This window comes from Moschus berezovskii, chromosome 7 (genome assembly GCF_049115385.1).
Source record: "Moschus berezovskii isolate FMDL1 chromosome 7, NW_MosBer_1.0, whole genome shotgun sequence".
NCBI lineage: Eukaryota > Metazoa > Chordata > Mammalia > Artiodactyla > Moschidae > Moschus > Moschus berezovskii.
The window spans coordinates 76,789,069-76,816,809 of record NC_142466.1 but is presented as its reverse complement, the minus strand read 5'-3'; the positions used below and the strand labels follow the sequence as shown (position 1 = coordinate 76,816,809).

Below are 27,741 nucleotides of genomic sequence, written 5' to 3'. Positions count from 1 at the left end.
TGATGCTGGGAAAGACTGAGGGCAGGAAGAGAAGGGGTAACAGAGGATGAGATGGCAGGATGGCATCACTAGCTCAATGGACATGAGTTTGAGCAAATTCCAGGAGATAGTGAAGGACAGGGAAGCCTGGCGTGCTGCGGTTCATGGGTCACAAAGAATTGGACATGACTGAGCGACTGAACAACAACAAATATATATATTAAAAAAAAGAACACAGCTGAGAGTCAAAGCTAGGCTTAAACTCTGGCTTGTAAACTTATGCCCTTAACCTCTATTTCCTGTGGCTTCCCCAGGCCTACCAATCAATTCTGCCCAACAGCTGTACAAAGAAAGAGCAACAACTTTCCCACCATCTTCGGAGCCCCACACCCTTCAGTGCCCAAGAAGAGGGACTTAGGGGTAGACTCAGCGCAGGTCTTGCAGAGGAGGGAGGAGATGGATCATATCTGCTCAGTTGGGGAATGGGAAGTAGGGGTCAGGGAAGGCCTTACAGAGGAGGCAGAATTTGGGATGGACCTTGAGGAAGAGTCAGGATGTCGGAAAGTAGGTCCGGGAAGGAGGGTGGATACACCAAATCCAAAAAACATTGTATACTCTTATCTTCTTGGCTACTCTGCAACAATTGACTCTGGTGTCCTGAAACTACTCTCCTGCTCATAAAGGAGTTCCCTTTGTTGCCTGGGAAACACTGTAAATACTCTTCGGGGCAGCTGCTAATCACTTGCAGCGTAAAGGCTTAGGGATCCTCAGAGAAGTCCTCCAAAGTGGCTCTTTCACTGAGACTTGCATGATTGTACTAGACAAGATTCACATATCACGTGCATTGCTGGCAATAAGCTGAGAACTGGGAGGCGAGTGAAAAACAGCCTCTCAGGAGCCAAACAGATGCCAAAGTCCATTCGCTAATGCGGTTGGATTTATTTAAGCTTTACTGTTGAAAGAGTAGACTTTGGAGTCAGATAGTCCTAGAATTGAGTGTTGGTTCCACCACTGCTACCGGAACAAACTTGGCCAGGCCTGCTTCTGCCCTTTGAGCCTCGAGACCCTCCCCTCTCCAGTAGGGATAACAGTACCTACATCATGACACTGCTGTGAGGAATAAAGAGATCATGCATATAGGATGCCAATAGTTTGCACATAATTGGCCACAAGGAGTGGCTGTGACAATTTTATGATGCCATCTTCTTCTATTCTCCCCCGCCTTTAAATGTTTCTGTCCCCGACAGTTCCATCCTTCTTTCAGTTATAATTCTACGGCTTCAACCAGGACCATGGGTATGTTGTGTGTGTGTGTGTTAGCAGCTTAGTCGTGTCTGACTCTTTGTGATCCCATGGAGTGTAGCCTGCCAGGCTCCTCTGTTCATGGAATTCTCCAATCGTGCCTTGGTTAATCTGAATTTTTTTTTTAATCTCTAGCCTACTCCTGGGAGCTCTGGGCACACCGCTGAAAAAGGATGGTGAGTCTTGCGGGAGTTATGGAGGGAGCAGGCTCAAGGCATACAGACGTTTTTCCACGGCAAGGCCACATGTCCACTAGAGCAAGGGTCCCCACCCTGATTGCCAGTCCATGGCCTGTTAGCAAATGGGCTATATTGTAGGAGGTGAATAGCAGGCAAGTGGGTGAAGTTCCATCTGTATTTATAGCTACTCCCCATTGCTCACATTACTCTGTGAGCTTTATCTCCTGTCAGTTCAGCCATGGCATTGAATTCTCATAGGAGAATGAACCCTATTGTGAACTACGCACGTGAGGGATAGAGGTTGCATACTTCTTATGAGAATCTAATGCCTGATGATCTGAGACAGTGATGCTAGCGCTGGGGAGTGGCTGCAAACACTATCATTAGCACAATAAATGCAATGCACTTGAATCATCCTGAAACCATCCCTCCCACCCCAGTCCGTGGAAACTGTCTTCCATGAAACCAGTCCCTGGTGCCAAAAAGGTTGGGAACCACTGCTCCAGAGACTAGGGCCAGCCCATGTCAGCCCAGAGCAGGAAGGGAAGAAGAGGGTCCTGACAAAGTTGCCCTATGCCTTCTGACAAAGCAAACCTCCTAAACAGGAAAGAAAGGATGCTTGACCTTCCTGGTGCTCCTCAGGGCCAGGGACTATTTCGGGCCCCTGTCCATCCCTGGTGCCAGGCCCAGGGCCAGGCACAAGGTGGCCAGACAACACTGTTGCTGAAGGGCACTTAAGTAGTCATTGGAAGAACAGGATAGGCTTTGGAATACACACAGTACTACAATTGCAGACCCTGGTATCATAATCCAGGTTCTACGAGATCCTGGGCAAGTTAGTTTTTCTAAGTTTGCTTTCTCATACAAAATGAAGCCAACAGGAATTCCCTGGCAGTCAGGTGGTTAGGTCTCTGTGCTTTTACTCCAAGGGCTCGAGTTCAATCCCTGGTCAGGGAACTAAGATCCCACAGGCTGCATGGTGCAGCCAAAATAATAAGGCTAACATTAGCACCCAGCCTTTAACGTTGTGGGGCTCACTAAAAGACATAACACAAAGAATTTAACACGTGCCTGGCCAATCATTATGCTCAGTAGTCATTACATGTTGTTATTATTTGTGGTGAAATTTCCAAATTCTTCAGTAGAGGAATGAAAGAATCCATGGCAAGGTCAGTACAAGACAGCAAAAAGGACTGCAATTTTTAAGTTAGATTCAGAACAAGGAGAAGAACAAGGAAGGGGTGGGTTCACTGTTGAGGGATGATGGTAGAAAGCTAAGCAAGAGAGATAGGGAATTACTCAACTCTCAATGAAAGTTAGTCGTAAAAAAGGATGCTCTTCAAATTACAAAAAAGTAAACATCATTTGAAAAGGAAAGAGAAGCTCAATAATATAGGAGGAGAGTCAGCAAGCGCCAATTTAAATTGGCTTTTGTCTCTAGACTCAAAAATGACATCAGAGGACATTCGAATAACTTGCAGATGTGATCAGTGTCTGTAATCTTGAGAAGTCAGGACAGAATCTTTCCAATTGTCAAAAGGGGTGTGTGCGAGAACGTACGCATGAGTGTTTGGGGAGGAGAGTTTGGAGTTTAATTCTGGGAACTGCAAACCATGGAGTTTAATGTTAATCCCCAATTCAACAGATGGTCTGTGACCATTTAAAATAGATGGCCTGTGACCATTTAGAAAAGAAATACTTGATTGCCAGGAGCCAGTTTGGGTTCACTGGAAACAAGATACATTAGACAAATCTTACTTCCTTTTTAAAAGGGGTTTGACCAACCGGTGAAATAGTACTTATGTTTGCTAAGGCAATCCACCCACTTATTTGGTATTTATTAATCACTTCCTGTGCCAAAGACATAAAGATGACACAGGCCTGGTTTCAGAAGTGGCTCCTACTGTGGTTGGTCAACCCAGTGGTGACCTGTGGCTGACTGGTAATGACTCTTCAAGTAGTCATTGCTAGTGGAATAGCTCTGCCTGAAGCCTGCAGATTACTGGATCAATGTCAGTTCAGAGATCTTGGGACCTGCTTTGATTCATGTCCTGTTCAATATTTTGATCAAAGGTTGAGTTTGGAAGACCCAGAAGACATGCATATCCAATGAGCTCATGACAGAGTGAGAATGGCTACCTGGAGGATGGTGGAATTCTGATTCAAAATGATCTTGAGACCTGTTGGAATAAGCAACGTGACTGATAATAAAATCCAACCCAGCTCAAGGTTGCACTAGAACATTAAGTACCAAGTTCCAATCAAGGGAAATAAAGCCTGAAAAGCTGTGGGTGCAATAAAAATATGACGGACATGGAAGGCCCAAGGGTGGGTGAGAGGTCCAGACTCCATGTGTAAAGCCTGTGAATGGATCTGAGAAGCAAGTAGAAAAATGCCTAGCACATAGTAAATTCTCTTCATGAGTTAGCGTTTGTATACAACTATCAGTAGAAGCCTCCCATCCTCCTGGGCTTCCCTAGTGGCTCAGATGGTAAAGAATCTGCCTGCAATGCGGGAGACATGGGCTCAATCCCTGGGTTGGAAAGATCCCCTGGAGCAGGGAATGGCCACCCACTTCATTATTCTGGCCTGGAGAATTCCATGGACAGAGGAGCCTGGAGGGCTACAGCCCATGGGATCACAAAGAATTGGACACGACTGAGTGACTTTCACACTTTCCCATCCTCCTGTGGGGTGAATGAGTATATTTCCCAGGCAGGTCATTCACAGCCACAAGGACTCAGTTCTCCTACTCAGGGGTCCTGGCAGAGGAAGTGATGCTCAGTTACCTTCTCCCCAGGTGTGACCGAGATGCGCCATACACAGTGCATGTGGGCAGAGTAGCCGTTGGGGTACTCAGGGGAGGAGAAGTTGCCTGTACTGTCCTGCAGGGTCTCTCCACAGGCTGTCAAGGAAAGGAAATGATCAGATCGCTTGCTGCAGATGCCCAGTCCCCCCAACATTCTGGCTTCTCGTCCTGAACCCTGGTGCCCTTTGGGGGACAGAATGGTTGAGCAGAGGAAAGAGTCTGGGATGGTTCTGTCCCTTTAAGATCCACCTCCTTCTCCTCTTTTTCTACCTAGTGCCAGGGATGCCCTGTTGTCAAGGCAACAAGGCTTCCAGAGTTAAGGTCAAGCTCCTTGGGAGGGCCTCACTCTGTCTCATTTCCTGGGAATTGCTCTGCATGCCCCCCACCCTCCCGCTGGGCTTTTTCTACTCCCACTGCCCCTCACTCTCAGAGACCCTCAGAGGGTGAGTGGCTCAGCACCTCCCCACTAGATCCGAGCCCCTACCTTTTGGGTCTGTAACTTAAACACTGCCCCTACCTGGGTGCCCCCTCCCCAGAAACCAGGCTGCCTCCGACTTTTCTAAGTCTCACAGCTTCAACCTTCTTGGCCCCAGGGCCTGCCCTCCACCCCGCCCTGTCCTGTCCCCACCCCTGCCCTGACCTGGGCACTTGTAGAGCTTGCGTGCCTGGGCAATGTCCCCCTTGCTGAGTCGTGTCCTCTGGCCAATGGGGGGCTTCACCCCATTCACCTCATACTTGGGAACGATGGTGTCCAGGAAGATGCCCCTGAGGAGGAGGAGAAGCCCAGGCTGGGGTGAGAATCGAACAGAAGGAGGGCGGCTCGCCTGCATGCACCCAAGGTCACGACCCTGCCAGAGCCCAGACATTCCTCAGCAGGGTCGGGGACGGGTGGAGACATCTCACCCTGTCATTACACTGCCCACTGACCAGCTGCCACCCTGCTCCGTGGCAGCCACGCCACAGGGCCTGGGGGAGCCCCGGGAACACTTGGGGAGGTCAAGAACACAGACCTAGGAGGCCCTGGGGACCCACCCGTGCTCTGGCTCCATCTGGCCCACCTCCCAACCCTGGGAGACCTCAGACCCCCTAGTCAGCCGTGTCTCAGCCCTGCTTCTGAGGCCCCTTGTGCTGTATCAGCCCTGCCGACACCTCTCCCAGCACTACCCAGGGCCAGCCCTTCGCCCTTCCTGATGGCACCTGGGACAAGGCCAAAGGGCAGGTTCCACTGTGGCCAGCCCAGACAGCCCCTCCAGCTCCTGATCCATCGTGTCTCCTGTCCCCCCAGTTCCTGCCTGCTGGGTCCCGGGTGTTTCCATCTGGGAAGATCAGAATGCAGGCAGAGCAGGCAGCCCTCCACCTCCCCAGGGCCCCTGACTCACACCCAGCTGGGTGGACCTCAGCAGGAGCTGGGGTGGGATTGGTGGGAAATGGGTAGTCTGTGGGTGGGGGCTGGGGTGACCTCACCACCCTTCCTTGGTCTATTCCCTCAGGTCTGGAGGCAGGAAGAGAGGGTCTAGAAGGAGCGAATGAGGAGAGGGGAAGGGCCAGTTCTGGGAGAGCAGAGATGGAGGAAGAGGGCAGAGCCAGGCATGGGAAAGGCCAGGCGTGGCGGGTAAGGGAAAGCCTGAGGAGGGGGAGGGGCAGATTCCCATACTCTGCTAAGGAGAAGCTGGGATGGGGAGGCTGGGCCAACACCGCTGGGGGTTCTGCCTGTGGTTTCTGGGAACCTGTGCTTAGTTACTCAGTCCTGTCTGACTCTGCAATATCCCCTGAACTGTACCCCATCAGGCTCCTCTGTCCATGGGATTCTCCAGGCAAGAAGACTGGAGTTGGTTATCATTCCCTTCTTCCCAACCCAGGGATCAAACCCAGGTCTTTCCCACTGCAGGCGGATTCTTTACTGTCTGAGCCACCAGGAAGCCTGGGCTCAGGATGAAGAGTAGGTGTATATGTGCTCATGAGCTAGGGAGTGGGTCTGATCTATGACAGGAACCAGCCTTTGTACAGATCAGCCAATTACAAAAAGGCAGACCCATCAGAAAAATGCGCCCCCTTTGGCAGATGGTTGAGGGAAACACTCAGCTCCCTAGGGCTGATACAGCTCTGGGGCCTTGGCATCCCACATGCCTGGGCAGCAGCTGGGTTTCAGCCTCCTGGGCCCACTGTGCCCAGTACTAGGTAAGGAACCTAGGCCCTGGGAGTCCCAGTCCTGCCACCAACCCACTGTGGAAGAGAACAGCAGGGCAGGCAGCACCTATGGGTCCTCTGCTCCAGGGCCTCAGCCACCCAGGGGCCCACTCTTGTCCTCACTGACGACCCCAGTGGGGCAGGCTAGTGCAAAGTGGGAGGTCTACAGAGGGCAGGGCTGGGCTGCCCCAGAAGAGGGAGGCCCCCATCTCTCACCTGGAGAATGTGTTCCGGGCATAGTGCATGATACTGTCAAAATCATAGGTCTCCCCCAGGGACTCCACCTCCTGGACCTCCATCTTCAGGAAGTTATACTCCTGCCCTGTGAAGACCAGGAGAAGGGAGTGTGGGAGGGGGTGGGGGCGGGGGCGGGAGGGGGCGGGTCTGTGTGGGTTGCTGGGCAACCTCTTTAGGGTAGGGGATGGGGTCCTCCCTGCTCTTGAGAGGTGACCCCCTACCTGGGGGAGAGGCAGGTCTCTAGAAGAGTCTGTCCAGCAGGGTGTAGGTGGGGTGAGGATGTGCTGGAGAAATGACTCAAGGGACCATAGGAAGGAGGCGCCCATTTCTAGAACCACTGGGGAGATGAGAGCAGTGAAGAGGGAAGGAGAGGCAGGAAGCAGGAAGGGCGGAAGAGAGAGCATAGTAGGGAGAAAGGGGAGAGAAAAAACCCTTTAGAGGACAGAATAGGCAGAGCGCTGAAGACTGGGTAAAAGTGAAGAGAAAGGCTGGGGCAGCATGGAGACCCCTCGCCAACCCCCGCCCTGAAGGCCAGGTGTGCTCTGGCTGCTCCAGGCAGCCCTGTGTGCAGGAGCTAGACCTGTCCCGGCCCCCATCTGACAACGGATTTGTGGTCCCAGAGCTGCCACTGACCCAGAGAAGATGCTTCAGGGGAAGGGTTTGGACCCCAGGCAGGGCTGGGACTGTAATACCACGTTGAGCAAAGGTGATGACTTGAGGGAGCTGCTCCCACCCTGACCAGGGACCCTGGAGGGGCAGGCAGAGGTCTGTACCTGGCTGGATGTTCTCGCGCACAATGGAGACGTGGCGGTCTCGGTCGGGTCGCGTGTGCTCGTGCCAGAAGCCGATGACGTGCCCCAGCTCGTGGACCACGATGCCAAACTTGTCACAGTTCTTGCCGATGGAGATGGCCTGGGGGCCCCCGCCACGGCGGCCCACGTAGGAGCAGCACCTGGAGGGCGGGGCCAGCTCAGGGGGGCGGTCCCGAGCTGGGGGAGTGCATCCACTCAGGGGCCGGGCGTGGTTGCCAGGGGGGCCGAGGAGCAGAGGGGTGGAGGAGGGGCCCGAGCGCAGGATGCCCAGGCTGTGTGCTGGGGTCCGAGCCACGTCTGCGGCAGCTCTTGGGGAGATGCCCCCACGGCGGGAGGGGACAGATGACCCAGGGCCGTGCCCGGGGCAGACAGCTGCAGTGCCCAGGGCCGAACACGGGCTGGGGCGGTGGCCGCGGGTACAGAGCCCAGGGGCCCCTGCTCACCCGCAGGGTCGGTAGGTGAACACGATATAGCTGTCCTCGTCCGTGCGCTCCAAGAAGGTGACACAGGTGTGCTTCTCCCAGTGCCTCATGGCCTGCCGGAAGACTGCCCTCTGGCTGCCTGTGGGGATAAAGGAGGCCAGGCTGTCACAGTGTCCAGGTGGGCTCAACTCCACCCCCTGCTAAAGAGTCAGCCATTCATCAGACAGGCAGGAGGCACCACTCATACCACCACGCAGGACAGGGCCACCCCAAGGCCAGGCTGGGGTGCAGGCTGCTCGGGGGTCCCCACCCCCAACCGCCCCTGCCATCATGCTCACCAGTGAAGTTGCCCCCAATGACAAAGGGGATAACTCCATCAGGCCACACCCGCTCTGGTCTGGATGTTGCTGCCCGCCGGCTCCGGGACCGGCTTCTCCATCTCCCATGGCTTCTCCTCTGAGGCTTCATACTAGCGTTCTGGCTGTTGAGGGTAGAGGAGTTTCCTGAAACTGAAAAAGGAAGCCATTGGTAGCAAGGGCATGAAGGACAGGAGGAAGCAAATGACAACCAATCCTCATTGTCAAGGGGTTCTGTACCTGCCCACTCACTAAAATTTGTAAACCCCCCCAAATCAAGACCATCAGCTCTTTCATGGTCACTGGCTGTGATGCACAGGGCAGTGAAAAATTTGAGTCACCCAAAGTACATGACCTGGGCTGAGCTTGAACAAGGGGACAGGCTGCCTCCCTGTTTCAGCTCATTCTGTAGCTAAGTATCTTTTTCATAATTTAGTTAGCACCACTTTTTTTTTGCATTTTTATGCCTTTTCTTGGTGATTTCACTGTCTAAAATGACCCTCCCCTTAACTCCCAAGTGCAAGAGGGCTGGGATATATAGAGCGAAAATACCTGTGTTAGATAATCTTCATTCAGTCTTGACTTACAGTGCTGTTGACCATGAATTCAGTGTTAATAAATCAATGATATAGCAAATAAGATGTCTTTAAATAGAAACACATATATGACTTGGTTATGTGTTAACAAGTTGATGAAAATGTGACCAGAGGCTTGTAGGAACTTAACCTGTATTTCTCCTAGGAGTAACGGCTCAGAATTCACTAATTCAGTGTTTGCAGTGACTTTATGGAATAACTATAAGGTTATAGTTATAACCTTATAACTATAAACTGTAACTGCCATGGACAATAAGAATAGACTACAAGTGAATAAGAAAACAGCAGTGTACTCATTTCCCTGGACCTACAGGGAACCTGAGACTAGGAAACATTCCTGCTCAGCTAATGAAAGTGTTAGTTGCTCAATCATGTCTTACTCTATGTGACCCCATAACTATAGCCCACTAGGCTCCTCTATTCATGGAATTCTCCAGGCAAGAACACTGGAGTGGGTTGCTATGCCCTCCTCCAGGGGATCTTCCCGACTCAGGGATCAAACCTGAGTCTCATGCATCGCAGGCAGATTCTTTACCACCTGAGCTACCAGGAAACCTTCATAATTGTGGAGCATACAGAACTCAATGTCTTCTTTAAGTATTCCCAAGTACAGGTCCTCATTTGACAGTAGCTCTCATGCTGGACTGGGCAAGTGTTACTACCTACATTTGACATAAGGAAACTAAAGCCTAAGATTTGTCCCAAGTCAGATGGTAAGTGGCAGGTCCAGGTGATCCAAATCTCCATTCATCTTTCTCCTTGTCTTTCCCCTTATCCCATGTCTCCTAGTCCCCCCACTAAGGTCAAATAAGCCTTGCCAGTTATCAGGCTACCAGTTCACCCTCCAATGCCAGCTGCTCACTGGTATAGTTCGACCTTTACTCCATGGACTGTCCCAGTGAAGATCCTCCCTCATGCAGACTGGACAACTACCCAGCACCACCAGAGTGTGCCCAGAACAGGCCCCACGTGCGAATCCCCCACTTTGGCAAAGGGAGGGCTATCTGTGAGCAGGACCACGTTGCGGAGGAGCGAAAAGGCTGGACAGAACTAAAAGGGCCCAGGGTCTCGACCCCACCCTCCCCTCCCCCTGTCACAAGTGCAAGGCTGGCTGGGAGGTGCCTGGACCCACCCCTGACCTTGAAGAGCTTCGAGTCCAGCTGGGGAGAGAGAAGTATAAACAAGTCATTGCAGTGTGCTTCGACTTGTGAGATGCTAATAGTATAAGCCCAGAGCAGAGAGAGCACAGCAAACGGTGGCCTGGTCATGCCTGGGAGACGATCAGGGAAGATTCCCAAGAGAAGGTCTTGAGATGGGCCATGAAGGATGCATAGAGGCTTGCAAAATGGGAGCAGGAGGAGAGGCCAGGAGGGATTGTGGTGTTCAGCAAAGAACTTCAGATTTAGAGTGTGAAGGCTTGGGTTCCTGCCCCAGTTACACCACTGACTAGCTCTGGGATCTTGAGCAAGTCACCTTACCTCTGTGACTCTTGGTTTCTGTACAGTCTCTGATTTATGATGGTTTGACTTACAGTGTTTTGACTTTATGATGGGACGAAAGTGATCCACACTCAGAAGAAACTATACTTCAAAGTTTATATTTTAAGTTTCCTGAGCTAGTGATAGGCAGTATCCTCTCCTGAGATGCTGGGCAGTGGCAGCAAGCTGCAGCTCCCCACCAGCCACACCAGTGTGCCAGGAAACAACCCACACATTTGCAACCATTCTGTACCCAGACCATCATTCTATTTTTTTACTTTCAGGACAATATTCAATAATTACATGAGAGATTCATCATTTTATTATAAAACAGGCTTTGTGTTAAGATGATTTTGCCCAATAATAGGTGTATGTAAGTGTCCTGAGCACCTTTCAGGTAGGCTAGGCTGAGCTACAATGTTCAGTAGATTAGGTGTATTAAAAGCATTTTCAACTTCAGCTATTTTCAATTTATGATGGGTTTATCAGGATATACCCCATCTTGGCTCATATAGTAAAGAATCTGCCAGCAATGCAGGAGACTCAGGTTCGATCCCTGGGTCAGGAAGATCCCCTAGAGGATGGAATGTCTACCTACTCAAGTATTCTTGCCTGGAGAATTCCATGGACAGAAGAGCCTGGCAGGGCTGCAGTCCATAGGGTCGCAGAGTTGGACAGGACTAAGCAACTAACACTTTGACTTTTTCACACTTTCAGCCCAGTCATAAGGTGAGGAAGATCTGTGTCTGTAAAGTGGGAGTTGTCCTGACCTACCTCTGAAGGTGGTTGGGGACAGTCAAGTTTGATAATGGTTTTGAAAGTACTTCATAAACTGCAAGCAATAACAACATGGGTGCTTAGCCTCTGGGTATGTCTACACTTGCCACTGTGCTGGGGAAGGGATAAAGATACACTAGGAGAAGACAAGCCCTTATGCTGGATTCAAGCTCACCACTTCTGTCCTGGGAGGGTCTGGCTGAGAACAGAGGGGTTCCCTGTTTCTCCAATTCTGGAACCTGTTTCTGGGACAGAGGAGGGCTGGCCTGTACCAAGTGTACCTGCAGCTTTGATGGAAGACCTGCGGGTTGCACGCTGTCTGAGATCCGCAGCCTGCTGCACTTGGAAGGCCCTCAAGTCCTCCTCATCCAGGGCGATGTCCCCAAGGAAGGCAGCTGGAGAGAGAAGAGGCAAGGACAGTCAGTCCCCCTGTGCAGCACTGACAGCCTGACCCCGTGGCCACCGCCCCTGGCCCTCACTGCAACTGTAATCCTCAAATGCCTTCTAAGGAAGAAGAGTAGTGGAGGGCCAGCTTTGAGGATATTCTGGGAAACTCAAGCTCATTTTTCAGTTGAAATCTCATCAAAGCTGATGCTCAGCCCCACCACACTCCTCAAAGACAGGGTCATTTCATGTATTCCATCATTCTTTAGCAAATGCCTAGTAATGTCTCAACAGTAAAGAATCCACCTGCGAAGCAGGAGATGTAGATGGGGGTTGGATCCCTGGGTCAGGAAAACCCCCTGGAGGAGGAAATGGCAACCCACTCCAATATTTTTGCCTGGAGAATCCCATGGGCAAAGGAGCCTGGTAGGCTATAGTCCATGGGGTCACAAAGAGTCTGAGCACACAGTAAGCACCTACTGTGGGCCAGGTGCTACTCTAGTGATTAGCAAGACAGAAGTGGTCCCCACTCGCTTGCAGGAAACTGACCTTCAAAGATATACAAGTAAACAAAAACAGAGCTAGAGAAATCCAGGAAGGGATGGGTATTACCAACAAAATCAAAGGCGTTAAGAGAACAGAGTGTCTACTTTGGGGGTCCATAACCTTGGCATAGTGCCGGGGCATATGGAATTCGATTAACAATTGCCATTTCAATTACACTGAGGGGTACCCTATGAATAAAAATGAGAGCAGGAAATTGTGGTAGGGAAGTCAGGACACCTGATGGGCTTGGAGGAAAAGGTTTAACAGTGATTCCGGTTGAGTCTCAGAGTCCCCTCTGAGGAGGGAGAAAGATCTGGGGGAAAAGAGTCCCCCACCCCAAGGCGGTTTGATTTGTGGTGCTGTGGGGAGAGGTTCCCTGAGGGGTATATACTCAGCAGTGGGATTGCTGGGTCATATGGCAGTTCTATTCCCAGCTTATTTTTAAGGAATCTCCACACTGTTCTCCATAGTGGCAGTACCAGCATGCATTCCCACCAACAGTGTAGAGGGTTCCCTTTTCTTCACACCCTCTCCAGCATTTATTGCTTGTAGACTTTTTGATGATGGCCATGCTGATTGGAGTGAGATGACACCTCATTGTGGTTTTGATTTGTGTTTCTCTAATAATGAGTGATGCTGAACATCTTTTCATGAGGTTTCTAGAGAGATGGACTGAACAGTCTGCTTTCTGAGAAATACAGGGGGAGCTTAGCCCTTTGGAAAGTGCTCTGGAAGGTGCTCAGACGCAAGCTTCATGCTGGGCTGCTGTGGGGGAGGCAGGAGGTGGAGCAGAGAGCAGCCTCACGCAGATCCACCCACAGCGACATCTGCTTCTCATCCCCAGTGCTACAGAGGCCTGGCAGGGAGTGTTACACAAACTGTTCTAACCTTGAGGCCTTGCACACAGGTTTTTTCTCACCAGCTGGCCTACTGGGTGGACACACACACACACACTCCTAGTCATCACCACAGCATCATACACAGGAGTCAGTGCTCCGCCAGACTCACAGTAACATCCACACCTGTGCCATCCAAAACAGAGCTACAAAAGTCACAGAGACATTCCTGCACACACAAGCAGCACCCACACCACCCCTTCTGGTGGTGGGAGGCACTTGATATACATTTGTTCAAGTGAAGTGTCATGCTGACATACTTCGGGCTTGCAAACATGTGCCAACAGACACTCTTCAACAGGTGTGACCTGGAGCTGGATGTGCAGAATGTGGAATGACTTTAGCAGTTGTCCAGGCCAGTGTCCCATTTTACAGATGCGGAAACTGAGGCCCAGAAGGGTGATGATTTAATGGAGATCATGCTGCTGCTGCTGCTAAGTCGCTTCAGTCGTATCCGACTCTGTGCGACCCCATAGATGGCGGCCGACCAGGCTCTGCTGTCCCTGGGATTCTCCAGGCAAGATCATGCTGCTAGTCATAACAAGTCTGGATTTATGCCTCAGGCCTCCCAATTCCCAGTCCAGTGCTCACTGTACTTGAATTTGTCAACTTGTAGAACCCACATTCTAAATTGTTTGTTTAGTTGCTAAGTCATGTCTGACTCATTTGCGACCCCATGGACTGCAGTCCACCAGGCTCCTCTGTCCATGTGATTTCCCAGGCAAGAATACTGACGTGGGTTGCCATTTCCTTCTCCAGGGGATCTTCCCAACCCAGGGATCAAACTCCCACCTCCTGCATTGGCAGGCAGATTCTTTTCTAATGAGCCACCAGGGAAGCCCCATATTCTAAATACGTATACACAAAAATACTCATTGAGAAACATACATCCAAAAAATATACACATCACAGACAGTCCTAAAACACACATGCAGAAGCTCCAACACACACAAACCAACTGCAAGTTCCAAACCCTTTAAGCCAGTAATAGTAGCAATAATGACACCTTATGGAAATATCTGTTGAAATTTGCCTGGTGCTTTCCTGTTGATGAAGTGCTCTCATATTAATGAATTCATTAATCCTGGCCCACCAGGGATATTCCCAATAAGCCAAACTCCAGCCATACACTTGCCAAGGAGCATCCCATTACAAACTCTTGGAGAAATAACCTAGTGGTTAGATTTGAGCCCTTCTCCCTGACTTTAGTGGGCTTTCCCCGGTGGCTCAGTGGTAAAGAATCTGCCTCCAATGCAAGAGCCAGGTTCGACTCCTGGGTTGGGAAGATCCCATGAAGGAGGGCATGGCAACCCACTTCAGTATTCTTGCCTGGAGATTCCCATGGATAGAGTAGCCTGGCAGGCTACAGTCCATGGGGTTGCAAAGAGTCGGACACGACTGAAGTGACTTAGCACACACGCTCACGCCAGCCCTGACTTGAGAGATCAGAATACTTGAATGTGAGATGGGAAACGACTTGGCCAAGGTCACCAACTGGTTAAGTGGCCCAGAATTTCTTCCTCCACATGGGAAAGATTTTCTTACTGAAAACATCACCCTTGGTGGCCTTAGCTCAGCAACTGATGGGACAGCAATACAAGGTGCTTCTCAGCTGTGGTCTAAGCAAGGACATGGGATGGGAGATACACCCCACGGAGGTGGTGGCAGGTCCTATGTGCTAAAGTTTACAGGCACCCAGTGCCACATGAATGCCCCTACACCTCTGCTCTCTTTGCACCCCTACATAGACACTGTATCCCCAGGCTCACACAGCCATACCTGGAGGCATCACAAGGATACAATGTGACTGGATATTTAAACTCATCTTTGGACACAGCAGCAAAGAACAAGGTCTTTGGAGTCAGATTTGCTTTGAATCTGAGTGACTACTTCTCACTGACAAGTCACAAAACTCTTCTAAATCTCAATTTTCCCTACATAAAAAAGGAGCTAATATCTATCTCCCAGGATAATTGCACAAAATAAAGCATGTAAATAGAGCATCCAGCACAAAGCATGGAGCATAGTAAGCACCCACTAAATGGCACTGTTATCAAAATCACTGCAGATGCTGATTGCAGCCATGAAATTAAAAGATGCCTGCTCCTTGGAAGGAAAGTTATAACCAACCTAGATAGCATATTAAAAAGCAGAGACATTACTTTGCCAACAAAGGTCCGTGTAGTCAAGGCTATGGTTTTTCCCGTGGTCGTGTACGGGTGTGAGAGTTGGACTGTGAAGAAAGCTGAGTGCTGAAGAATTGATGCTTTTGAACTGTGGTGCTGGAGAAGACTCTTGAGAGTCCCTTGGACTGCAAGGAGATCCAACCAGTCCATTCTAAAGGAGATCAATCCTGGGTGTTCATTGGAAGGACTGATGCTAAAGCTGAAACTCCAATACTTTGGATACCTCATGCGATGAGGTGACTCACTGGAAAAGACTCTGATGCTGGGAGGGGTTGGGGGCAGGAGGAGAAGGGGACGACGGAGAATGAGATGGCTGGATGGCATCACCGACTCTATGGACATGAGTTTGAGTGAACTCCGGGAGTTGGTGATGGACAGGGAGGCCTGGCGTGCTGTGATTCATGGGGTCACGGAGAGTCGGACACGACTGAGCGACTGAACTGAACTGACTGAATATCACCCCAATAATAGCCCCATGGTCTCAAGGTCAGCTCTCTACTTTCAAGGCCATACAGTTTTCACCCACACAGGACTCTGGGCTCAGTGAAGCCCCTGAGAAGCAGAACCTTTAATTCCAAGTACAGAGGCCAAAGAACTGTGCTGGCCTGCGGGAGCAAGGCAGTGTGGAGGGCTAGGTGAGCAGAAGGCAGGACCAGTCCTGGGCTAGGCTAGCAGCCCTGGGCTAATCTAGAAGTGGAGCACTCACTGTCAGCAGCGCCCAGTGGCGTGAATGTCATGACTGAAGAATGCGTGGGAACCGAGTGGGAAGGGTTGAGGGGGTGGGCAGGACAGCCTTATGGCCAGGAGCTGAAGGCCCTGACCATGTGCAATGCCCTCCAGGGCAGTTAGGGAAACTGGATTCTGGAGAGTCCAGGAAGCCCCTCCTCACCCAGAAGGAAGGGTCAAGGTCAGAGTAGCAGTTGTTTTCAACATGGAATCAAACGTTTTGTTTTCAGGCTATAAATCAGCCAGGGGCATTTATGAATGCTCCACAGCCAGTTCCCCCACCTCAAGCAGGAGATGCATCAAGCTGCATCCTTTGAGCACATCCTTCAGTTGGCCTTGGGACTCCACAGAGTCACCTCCCCTTTTGGAATGACGGAGAGGAGCCTGGCTGGTGTGATACAGAGCCATGTGTACCAGGCGTCCTATACAGGTCCCACCCATCACACAAATGCAGGCTTCTAGCAAGCTTCTAGCTGGGGAAGACATGCTTAAGCTCCTGCAAGTGTTTGTGTGTGTGTTTAGTCACTCAGTCATGTCTGACTCTTTGTGGTGCCATGGATAGTAGCCCACCAGGCTCCTCTGTCCATGGAATTTTCCCAGGCAAGAATACTGGCGTGGGTAGACATTCCCTCCTCTGGGGGATCTTCCCAACCCAGGGATCAAACCCAGGTCTCCTGCACTGCAGACAGATTCTTTACCACTAATGCCCCCGGGGAAGCCCCCCTGCAAGTGTTTGTACGTACTTAATCACAGGCATACATTTACACACAGGGGCATATTTGCACATACACATGTACTCAGGAGTACCCACACGCAGAGTTGAAAAGATTTGCTCACAAAGCAGGGACACACCCACAGACGTGTAAAAACACACTAACTGCTTCCCTGTGCAAGTCCCAGTGTTTTCAAATACACAAAGAACTGTATGTGCACACCCCATTTCACAGGCTACACCCCCTCATTGAAGGAGAGGGGCGCCTTTAGAAATGGAGAGAGGAGAGGAGGAAGGGAGAGTAGCTGAATCCCTTGGCTATCCTTAGGAGGTCTTTAGTGGTCCTCTACTACGTCCCCTCCTCCCCCAATATCTTCTCCCAAAATCCCTGGAGAAACTAGAATTTCTGAGAGCTTCTTCTTCCAGGGGAGTGCCATTGTTTCCCCGTTCATCCCGAGTCCAGGGAGATTATAAGACTTTTCCTCCTCCCTTGGGGCACCGAAAAGAGAAGGTGACTCATGGAGCAGGGATATAGGTGGGTGGGTGACTCACGCAGCGTGTCTGGAGGGGGAAAGTGGTCTGGCAGGAGAAGGAATTGCTTCTCAACCTCCAGAGCCTATAATCTACTCCTCCAAGGCCCTGTGAAGTCCAAATCTGGGTTACAAAGCCCCTGGGATAAGGATGGTGAGCTACTAGACCACCTGGTCTCCCCATAGCATATCTCTGAGTTGCCAACTGAGGCAGAATTAAGGTCCTTGCTGGTTCAGGAGCATCCCTGCAGCCTTCTCTGCTGAATGGAGCAGCTGCGTCCCAATTTTTGCCTCTATGGTCTCCCCCAGAGCCCTGAGTCATCTGGGGCAGCCAGAAGGAACTGGGAATCTTGGGAAACGATTTCCTTGATGGTTTGGCATCCCAGCGTACAAAAAATGAGGGCTGAGTCGCAATCTCCCTGGGAGAGAAAACGAGGGCTTGGTGGAAACAGCTCTGAGCACACACAGGCTATTTTGGCTTCCTGCCCTTTGCTCTGGTCTTGCCAGAACCTCTCCAGGGTCTTAAGGGTCTTAATTCTGTCCTTACTGCCAACAGAAACTGTAACTCTGACAGTCAGAAGAAGAAGGAAGAGAGGAGAGCTGGAGAGCATCAAGCAGGTATAGCCAGGTGCATTCAAAGGAAGTCAAGACAGACACCATCTGCCACCAGCATCTGGAGGTCAGGGCTCAGCTGGGGCAAGAGGTGACGGCAGGCAGGAGAAGTTAACACAAAGAGAGGAAAGAATCTGGGGACCTGAGGCCCGAGGGTGCTGATATGGGGTCTTAGGAGTCAGGCAGGAGGGAGGAAGAGCTGTACCAGTCACACTAAGAAGGGAAGCCTGCTCTGACCCCAAGTCTTGGCCTTGTCAGGCTCTCCTGGCCACCCCTAGGCCTGGCCCAGCTCCCCACAAGCCTCACTTCACCCTACTGGAGAACTTGCTCCAAAGCCCTCGTTTGAAGTTCCAACTCAGCTAGCCCCACCCAGCCAGCATGAAATCTGAGACTGGGATGGAGCCCTGAACCTCCGCTGCTCCAAAAAATCGCTCCAATTTCCAACTGGTAGTGAAATACATCAGCCTGGCTTCCTTCCTATTCTTTAAGGCCTTGTCCAACTCTCTTTCTCCATGAAGATCTCCCAAACCTTCCCGGCATGCTGCGATCACTGTTTCTCTGCCAGCACCACTACCATGGGGCAAGAGGTTCCTTGAGTCTTTAAGGGCTTTCCCTCCAAGGTGGCATGTAAGACATCCTGGTGTAGCTGGTTCATCCACAGGTGTCTTGTGCCCCCTTTGGATTGTAAGCTCTCTGAGGGCAGGGAGCCTGGCTTATAATTCTGTCTCTCACAACATCAAGCCCATGGCCTTTCTGGAATGGAATTCTCCAGGCAAGAATACTGGAGGGGTAGCCATTCCCATCTCCAGGGGATCTTCCCCACCCAGGGATTGAGCTCAGGTCTCCTGCACTGCAGGCGGATTCTTTACTGTCTGAGACACCGGGGAAGCCCAAATGCAGGCCAGTTGAACGAATAAATGACACAGGACGGGGTTAGGAAGCTGTTCTCTTTTCCTGAAAGCCAAGCCTATTTTCTCAGGAAAAAAAATGAAGTAAGTGTGTGAGGCACAGAAAACAGGGGGTAAGCCACCAGCGTTTATTTAGGGCTTCCTGAGTGTTAAGCTCTGATGTGCATTTTATCTGTGTTCTCACATTTAATCTTTACCACCAACTCTACGGAGAAACGTATTATCAGTTCCATTTTACAGGTGAGAAAAGCAAAGTCCAGAGATGATAATTACTGTTCCCAAGATCCTACAGCTAATGAGTTGTGGGTCCAGGATTGAGAGCTATGTCTGCCTGCCTTCAAAGCCCACACTCTGGCCACTTAGGCTTATGTCCACCCCAAGCCCAGTGAGAAAGATGGAGGCTAACGTCTGGTTTGCTCACAGCCCAGCAGGGGTGGAGGAGGAAGGGCTGAGGCTTTGGCTTCTCCTCCTCCCACTGGAAGGTCCCTTACGCTTGCAGTTCGCTCTGCTCCATCACCCAAAGAGGGATCCCCTGGGTAAGAACCAGAGCAACCTGACCCCCAGTCCCCCGTGCCACCCACAGGTATGTCTAGAATTCCAAGCACCCCGAGTCATTCCCTTGACCCTGGCTATTTGGAGACAGTCTGAAATCAGAGGCCGGAAGTCGAGGAAAGGTTCTGATATCTTATGCCCTGTGTGTTCTCTTGTCCATGGCAGCCTGTTCAGGGTCATCCGATCAGGCAAACAGCTGGAGTGCAAGACCATCTGGTCACTCTGGTAGAGGGGGCAGGGGGAATCCCTCTGGGCCCAGCAGGAGTGAAGGGGTTACACCAGGTCTTCATGGACAAAGAACACACACACACATACACCCTCCGGGGCCCTGACCTGGGCTAATTAACCTCCAGTGTCTGCAGGATGGAGAGAGCTGATATACAGTATCTGAGTTCTGTTTTTACCCGCTTCCACCACCACTTGGCCTTGGCAGGGGCCTCTGGCACACAGGGACAGAAGTCAGTCCCAGTCCTGAGCTGGCTTCTCTGACTTTTGACAGCTGTCTCTGAGGTCTCAGTAAACTGCTGCTGCTGGTGGGGAAATGGGATCCCCAGGGGGCATGATCTCAGAGGATCCCTTGAAAAAAACTTTCTTCCACTTGGGTTGGGTCGGGGGAGGGGGGGTGTCTCAGGAGACCTGCTTGGAGACTGAGGCCTCCCTGAACCCAGCCGGACAGATGTGCAACCCCTAGAGCAGCCCAGACAGACAGGATGGAAAACACCAATGTGCTGGAGCCCCGGATCTGGCAGAAGGGAAAACTGCGTGCACACACACACACACACACACACACACACACAGGAGTTTGGCCGGAAAAGTTTCCAGTAGAAGGAAAAGCCTCCTTGGCCACAGGTTTCCTCCCGGTATTCCGGGAGGAACCCTCCTGGGGTCACACCAGAGGCAGACACTGGGCAGCGCACACCAATCGCAGCAAAACTTCAGTCCCTACGGTTCCCCCAAACTTCCCCCCCACTCTCTCCCTCTTTCTTTTGTTCCCCACTGCATTGCCAACCAGGCAGCTCCCGGCTTCCCACACCGGACTGTCCTCCCCCGAACCCTCAAGCAGCCGGCGCCTCCCTCCGGGCCCCGGGCCGCCCGCGCCCGGCTCTGGCGCCCCGGGGACCGGCCGGCGGGATGGGGGGCACCTACCCGCCTTGCAGGGGTCTTTGTAGTTGAGGGGCTCTGCGTCGTCCTCCTCCCCCAGGTCATAGGTGTAATCGGCCAAGTCGAGCGGTCGGCCCGGGCGCGCGAGCAGCAGCAGCCAGAGCAGCAGCGGCAGCGGCGGGCGGGCCACGCCGGGCATGCTGGCGGGCGCGGCGGCGGCGGCAGCGGCGGCGGGTCGCGCCCGGACGCGGGAGCGGGCGAGAGGGGAAGCGGAGCACTGGCGGCGAGGGGAGGGCGCTCCCGGCCGCCCGCTCTCCCCCCGCGCTCTGCCTACCTCTTCCCCTTCCCTCTGCTCGCCCTCCCTCCTTCCTGTCTCCCGCCCCCTCTCCGGCCCGGCTTCTCCGCTCTCCCTTCCCTTCTTTCCGTCTCTTTCCTTCTCTCCCTCCCTCCTGCTCCCCCTCTTTAGGGAAATGAGCTCGCTGGAGGGCGGGTTTTCGCCGGGAGCTCGGCCCCCCTCGGGGCCGGGACGGAGATCGGCCGGGCCGGGACGCACGCCAGCCGGAGGCAGGGAGAGCACGGAGCCGGCCGGCCCGGAGGGGGCTCGGGCGGCGCGGGGCGCGAGGCGGCGGGGCCGGGGAAGGGGCGCCGGTCCCTGGGGTGTCCGGCCCGAGCCCCGTCCTGGGCCCCCGGACACGCCGTCGGGTCGATCGTGCAGCCTCCGCCCCGCTCTGGCCCCCCTCGTCTCGGACTGCGCTTCCCCGCCTGCGGCTCTCGCGCGCTCCGGTTCTCGGACCCTCGCTTTCGCCCATCTCGGTCCCTGTCCCTCTAGTTCGGTCCTTCGGTCTCTCGCCGTCTCCGTCTCGCTCCCTCCCTCGGGAGACGCCACTGGAGGGCGCCTGGAGCCCGCGGATTGCTCCCCAGTGTCCTCCCCCTGGGATCGGGGGGAGAACGGGAAAGCCGGCTTGGCGCCCCCAAGGCTCTAGCCTTCCCCTAGCCGGTCCCCACCAAGAGCGGGGCTGTGAGAGGACAGACGAGGTACACCATTCGTTTTGCAATCAGGATGCTTTAATCTTTGGTGGTAGGAACCCCCCTTGGGCCCTAGGAGCTGCTTCTCCTCTGCCCACCTCTCCCTACAGCTCCCATTTCTCCAGGGCCAGTCCCAGTGGTGTCGGTAGGATCCGCTTCCTGCCAGTCTGCTCAAGACCCTTTGCTCCTGGATCTTCGCTGTCCCTTTGGGGCTTCCTGAGTCCCTGGGAAGCAAAGGAAAGAAGCACTGTTTATTATGTGAGGAAGAAGGACTCGAGGGGCTGTTTGTGAACCTTCCCTCCCGGACCTCTGTAGGTGACCCCATCTTGTTGGGTCCCCCAGTGCCTGGTCAGCTGACATGAAGAGGAGGCCTAAACCCTCCAGGGCTGCATCTGTTCCCGTGCCCTGGAGGTCACACCTGCTCACCTGACCAGTCCTAGATGTAGTACAGGGGCACCTCGCCACACAGAGTGCTCACGGTCCTGCCCAGGAAGGCCAGGTCCCCAGAGAATGCTGAGCCAGCATCACGGCCCTGCTCCTGGCCCAGCTTCGAGGAAGGCACTGAGGGCTTGGCCTGGAAAAAGCATCTGGTTTGGAGCCTGGGAACTGAGTTTCTGTCTCACCTGTGGTCCTTATCGTGGGACTTCAGGTTTGCCAGGCAGTCTCTCTGTGTAAAGAAGGTGTTGTGCTAGAGGCAGAGCCCCCAGGGTGTGTGTGGGCTCAGCTAATGCCAGCAGCTTGGCTGTGGGGCGGGGATAGGGAACTTGGCTAGGAAAGGTTCGGTGCAGGGGATCCAGGGAGGACATTCACCTGGCAGTCCATGAGGAGCAGCGTTTTACAGGTGACAAAATCATCATCTAAAATGCTCCTTCCAGCAGCCCTGGGAAAAGCCAACCCACTCCCTCTTGCCCATACACCCACCTGGAAGTTCTGCAATTTTCTAGTGAGAGCCTCGAGACTTGGGATGCTCTGCGGAGTCATCTTCATGATGTAGCAGCAGGTTCCAGGGGCTGGCTTGTAGGCAATCAGGAGCTGGACACGGGAACATACGAGGGTCAGTTAGTAAGGCACTGCCTAGCTCACTCCTAACTCTGGTCCTAGGCCATCCCCCTCTAGGCTGGGCACTGGAAGGAGTCTTACTGGAATCTGGGGCTTAGCAAAAGTGCTGGGGGTGGGGAGAGATGAACCTGTAGGAAGGCCACAGCTGAAGAGGCCTAGCACAGAATTATCACTGGTTCCCTAGCCTTGGGGTCAAGAGGTCCGCGCATACCCACCCGCTGGTAGTCATACACCACAGTGCCAGTGGAGCCAATGGAGAAAGTGGCAGTGGCTCCCACACGCTCGCTCAGGGCCAGGCGTTGCTGTGCTTCCGGGCCTGCGATGCTCATCTCTAGAACCTGGAGGAGGGCATCGTGCTGCCTGGCGTTCCTCTTTCCCCACTCACCCCTGCAGCTATGCCCACCCTCAGCTCCCTTTGTGCTGTGCTCAGTCGCTTCAGTCGTGTCCAACTCTTTGAGACCCCGTGGACTGTAACTCTCCAGGCTCCTCTGTCCTGGGATTCTCCAGGAGTGGGTTGCCATGCCCTCCTCCAGGGGATCTTCCTGACCCATAAGAGACGGAACCCACATCTCTTATGTCTCGTGCACTGGCAGGCGGGTTCTTTACCACTAGCACCACCTGGGAAGCCCCAGTCCTCTTTACTCAAATGCAATGCTTTCTTCCCTGGGAGCTCAGAGAGGCCCGGGGAAACCAGGCGCTGGAGGGAACAGATTGTCCAACTGTGGGGTGGGGGCTGGTGAAAAAGCCCAGGCCAAGTTTGCCACCCTGTTTCCACCTCTGTCCTTCCCTGAGGTGTCACTTGCCTCCTCCCCTCATTCCCTGTGGGCAATTTGCTCTCTGCCCACCCCATCCCAGGGCCTCTATCTGACCTGCCCTGTATCCACTGCCCACCCCATCCCACGCCCATTCACCATCTCCGTATGTTTCTGGCTCATGTGGAGACCCATGAGCAGGGCCCCTACGATCACCACGACGACAAGGACCACAACCACGACCACGATGAGAAGGCGCTTGATATTCACGGGACAGCAGGGGATGCGGAGCCGGCCCCCGGGGATTGCTGAGTAGTCCTGACATGTGGGACAGGCGGAGAGACAGGTGTGAGGTCATGAAGATGCCCCTTCTCCCTGTACAACCGGGATACCCTCCCACTCTCCCGGGACTGAACAACCAGTGCCATGGACGTGCAGAAGAGGGCTGAGCAGGTTAGAGGCTTCTTGGAGGGGGTGGCCTGGATTCCAAGAAACTCATAGATGCTTAGAAGTGAGGTCTAGCTTGAACAGATCCAAGAGAGCCAGTTTCACCAGTCTCACCTCCTGCTGTTTCCTCCACACCTCTGACATCCCAGCCACACCCATCCCGTCTCAGTTCCCCTCCAAATCCATGCTTTTAGGCATATGATCCCTTCTTCCAGCAATGCCTTCCTCCTTCTCCACCTGTTGAACTCCGCTTGTTCCTCTGGAGCCAGCTCAAATGTTAGTTTCTCTGCAAAGCTTCCTGTGACCTTCCACATAGTGGCTTGTTTCCCAGGGCCCTCTACAGTCTTTTCCACTGACCCCTTTGATGGCTCACAGCCCCTTGTATGGGAATTAGTGGCTGCTGAGTCTGCCACTCCAAGAGTCTCTGTCTTAGTGGTTGGTGTCCCTGCCTTAATTTAGCACAGTCCTACGTTAGTTGAGGGAATGAATTTGGGTGAGGAAACAGGCCCAGAGAGGTTGGAGGAGGCAGAGCCCATCGTACACAGATCCACTCTTGCACACGTACACACACACACATACATGTACACATGATCAGACTCACCGGCGGGTTCTCCATCAAGACCTCTTTGCTGCCCACGTCCATCTTGCTGTAGACACCTTCCCTCCTCATCTCTGAGTATGACTAGGGTCTTATATGTGCCAGCATGGACACAGGACAGAGGTAAAAGACCCAGCCCCTGTCTGCCAACCAAGCCCTCAGCTTTGAAGCCTGTTTGTTCCTGGCCCTTCAGAGCCAAGGGCCGGATAAGCCAGCTGCAAGAGCACCTAAGGGCCCTTAGCCCTGGCGCGTGAGTCCTCTTGGCCCCAGGGAAAGCAAAGCTGGGTGAGCTGAGCAACCTTGCCCTTGAGAAATCTACACCTCTCACTGTGGGTGTCTTCCTGGCATGCCTGCCATTCTTGCTGGCACCTGCCCCTGCCGTCTTATGGCTTTTCCTGTTCTTCTGCCAGAGTGAACCTCTTCGGCAACCAAGGGCCAGACCCAATGGGTCCACCACACTTTCCAACAGATTTGCCCCAAGAATTGCCTCCAAATTGCCCCTGGAGCCTAAGCTCCAGGAAGGGGATATCTTGTGGACCTGCAGGGACAGTACCAAAGGCACGAGGTGCTTTGGCATCAGTGCAGGGTTTCATAAGTGGTTCATCAATTCCCTGGGAGTGTCAGATTTTCAATTCAAGTATACCTGCTTTGCCTCCTCCCACACATCTTGTACCTAACCTCAGACATGCCCCTGGTCATTCTTTCCCAAATTCTGAAAACTGTCCCTTCTAGTTATAAATTCTTACTAACAAGCAGTTTTTCTTTCTTTGTATGGGCTTGTTTGTAAAAAACAAACAAAAAAACCACAAAAATACAAAAAAAAAAATCTGAAGGCTTTTTCTTTTTAACCTGGTTTTACCTTTTTTTGCATTTATTTTTAAGTTCTATTTATTTATTTGTTTATTTTTGCTGTGCAGGGTCTTCACTGCTGCTTATAGGCTTTCTCTAGTTGCAGCCAGGAGGGGCTACTCTCTAGCTGTAGTGCATAGGCTTCTTTTGTGGTGACGTCTCTTGTTGGGGAGCACAGCCTCTAGAGTGAGTTCTCAGTAATTGTGGCATACCAGCTTAGTTGTCCCAGGGCAGGTGGGATTTTCCGGACCAGGGATTGAATTCTGTGTCCCCTGCATTGGCAGGTGGATTCTTAACCCCTGGACCACAGGGAAGTCCCTGCAATTATTTTATGCTGAATTTATTTTCCAGACCATACATTTTTGCTTCTTCAGTTTCTTCTGGGACAGCTTTCTCTTCAGCACAAGTTCCTGTGCAAGTTTAGGAATAACTGGCTCTTTTCCCAGTCAGGATCATCTCTGTGTGGCAGGGGGAGTCCCGCAGTGGTTAATCCGACTGTGAGCTCTGTGAAGTTCTGTGCAGCATCTTGGGGGCTTGTTGACCAGAGAATCCATGTTGAAACCCTTCAGTTCAGCATTACTGTATGCATTTTTAAGCATGTGCAGCAAAACTCAGCATGTTTTTTGGATTGCCAACCCTATGTTTAGCCCCGCTGTTTGGCTTGGGCACATCAACCAGCTCCACAATTGGAACAAGGGAACAGCACACATTGCTTCTCCAAAGTGACATCCTTCAAATACTTGGTGGCTTTAGGGATATACATACCCTTGATAGCCTGTGCCATTTCATGAATATTCCTAAAGTGAACACGAAGATTTGAACTTCTGGATTTGCATGTTTCTGTGGGTACTCCGCATCAAAGAAGGAGCAAACCATTTTCAGAAATCGAGCTAGAGGTTTTTTTTTTGGCTGTACTGGGCTCTTGAGCTCTTCTATCATAATTGTGGCAGCAGGATCTATCTCCTTGATCAAGGACTGGACCTGGGCCCCCTGTGTGGGGAGTGTGGAGTCTCAGCCACCGGACCACCAGGGAAGTCCCAAGCTGGAGGCTTTCGGTAGCAGTTCCTCACCTGACAGTCAGGCCAGACAAGCTTCACAGGGCTGGTGGTGGTGTCTCATGTGGGTCCCCATCTCCTTGTCCTTGAATCAGCCCACTTGCTTAGTGCTGCCTCGCGCCCTACCCTCTCAACACTCTTCTTCTCATATCCTCTGTTCCTGCATTTGTCCTGAGGATGCTCTTACCCAGATCTGAACCACTTCTGGATCTTCTTCTTCTCTCTACCCCTTTCCTGTCTCTTTCCCCAAAGTCACCTCTGTTGCTTTGTAGTACTAAACCATGTCAATTAATGACTGCCTCCTTTCTCTCCAGCTCCCTCCACTTGCTGGGCCAAGTGGTCTCTACATTGCCTTCACCTCTGAACTTTAACTCGAGTGTAAGTCAGAGCCCCACACCTCACTCCTCTCTTGGCCTCACCCCATTCTCCTTGTACTTGAACTCCAACACTTCACCCCAATTCCTGTCCCTTGCTGGGCGACCCCTCCCACCTTGGCCCTGCCCTTCAGTCACGAGCTGGCCCCCAACTCTCCAGCCCTGGCAGGTTCCCTTGTCTCCACAAGGACCCCCTCTCCAGCTGGAGAGCCTTCAGCCTGCAGGTTGCACAATGGCATGGCATCCGAGCTGAGAGTCCCAGAAGAGAAGCTCTGGAAAGGAGAGAGAGACAGAAGTGTTTGTTCCCACCACCCTCCTCACCCCCAACTGCCACTTTAAATATTTGCCTAAGCCTCTAGCAGCAAGTGTCCTAGGAAGAGGGAGAGAGAGGGATGGGAGTCCAGGAAGAAGGAGGGAGGAGAAGCATCCTTCTGGGGACTGTATGCAGCCTCAGCTGCTGCAGGTGCCAGATGCAGGAGACAGCCCGCCTGCTGTGCCCACCCCTGCTGGCCCCAGGGCCCCCACTCCCGCCCCAGTTGTCCTGGCAACACTGGGATTGATTGGCTGACTCACACATACTGGACCTGAGCCAGGTGGGCAGTGGGCCAGCGGGAGAACCAAGGAGAATGCAAGCATCTCGGGGGTCCCTGTGGGCATCCTGGGGGTGGGTGGGGCATGATCCAGCTGTGGGGCTTGTTCTGAGCAGGCGCTGTGCCTGGAGCTTGCCAGCATCTCTGGCTGCTGAGGAAAGTCTCCCCTGCCAGCTGCCCTTAGGCTGTGGTTCTTACAACTTTGTTATTATCCCTTTCTTTATTAATTCATTTTTGCCTTTTTGGAAGTTGGGGAAGGAAGGGTGCTATCAAGTTTCATAAGGGAAATTCACATGCAGGCACTGACATGGAAGGTCTTGGGATTCTTGTCTTCCTTCCAGAAGGGGGCAAGGGACCTTCAGCTGAGCATGCAGGGTTGTCACCTCACCTCCCCCCCCACTATCCCAGCCCTCTGCTATAGGCTTTTCACTTTTGGGCCTTTATTTAGGCCATTTCTCCTTGCTGGAGAGCGTACCTTCAATGCCTCTTCACCTCTCTGAATACCACCCACCCTAGAAGACCAGGCAAGAGCCAGTGGCACCCACTCTGTGCTCCCACCCTAGCCCACAGCGCCCCTTCCCTCCTGCACGTTCACCTGCCACTTAGCAGGCACTGCTGTCCCCTTCAGCTCTGTGGGTGTTTTGTGTTGCCCTTCTTCCCAACCAGGCTGCCAGCCCTTGGGACCAGCCCTGAGATCATGCCTT

The 27,741-nt window shown here is 52.7% G+C and overlaps 2 protein-coding genes across 7 annotated transcripts in view; both read right to left on the bottom strand.

Annotated features, from left to right (window-relative positions):
• The window catches only part of BMP1 (bone morphogenetic protein 1), a 47,353-nt gene extending 26,629 nt beyond the window's left edge, over positions 1–20,724 (bottom strand). For 2 of the 5 annotated variants that reach the window (XM_055427175.2, XM_088838017.1), the window contains exons 1-8: positions 20,333–20,721; positions 11,416–11,529; positions 8,266–8,436; positions 7,949–8,066; positions 7,467–7,645; positions 6,673–6,778; positions 4,910–5,034; positions 4,250–4,365 (exon numbers count right to left, since the gene is read on the bottom strand). In XM_055427175.2, coding sequence (XP_055283150.2) covers positions 4,250–4,365; positions 4,910–5,034; positions 6,673–6,778; positions 7,467–7,645; positions 7,949–8,066; positions 8,266–8,436; positions 11,416–11,529; positions 20,333–20,486 — 1,083 coding nt within the window. In that variant the 5' untranslated portion in view covers positions 20,487–20,721. Of the gene's footprint in view, positions 1–4,249; positions 4,366–4,909; positions 5,035–6,672; positions 6,779–7,466; positions 7,646–7,948; positions 8,067–8,265; positions 8,437–11,415; positions 11,530–20,332 lie in introns of all 5 variants that reach the window. The other 3 variants (XM_055427173.2, XM_055427174.2, XM_055427176.2) reach the window with 3 other exon arrangements.
• A 606-nt stretch (positions 20,725–21,330) lies between these two features.
• SFTPC (surfactant protein C) lies at positions 21,331–24,330 on the bottom strand. 2 transcript variants are annotated; one of them, XM_055427179.1, is made up of 6 exons: positions 24,173–24,329; positions 23,284–23,442; positions 22,588–22,710; positions 22,235–22,345; positions 21,740–21,887; positions 21,331–21,537 (listed from the first exon to the last, which is right to left on the bottom strand). In XM_055427179.1, the coding sequence occupies exons 1-5, from the start codon at positions 24,239–24,241 to the stop codon at positions 21,750–21,752; spliced, it is 600 nt and encodes a 199-aa protein (XP_055283154.1). In that variant the 5' UTR covers positions 24,242–24,329; the 3' UTR covers positions 21,331–21,537; positions 21,740–21,749. The 2 variants fall into 2 exon arrangements, with proteins under 2 accessions (XP_055283154.1, XP_088694144.1); XM_088838018.1 differs by lacking the exon at positions 22,588–22,710 and having other exon boundaries at positions 24,173–24,330.
• Positions 24,331–27,741: the final 3,411 nt, after the last annotated feature.

Bases quoted from the DNA above. Each gene is read 5' to 3' on its own strand.
- SFTPC (XM_055427179.1), bottom strand. From the start codon at position 24,241: ATGAGGAGGGAAGGTGTCTACAGCAAGATGGACGTGGGCAGCAAAGAG. The intron at 22,346-22,587 runs GTGGGTATGCGC...TCCCGTGTCCAG, and splicing joins TGGTGTATGACTACCAGCGG to CTCCTGATTGCCTACAAGCC. The intron at 21,888-22,234 runs GTGGGTGTATGG...TGCTTTTTCCAG, and splicing joins GAAAATTGCAGAACTTCCAG to GCCAAGCCCTCAGTGCCTTC.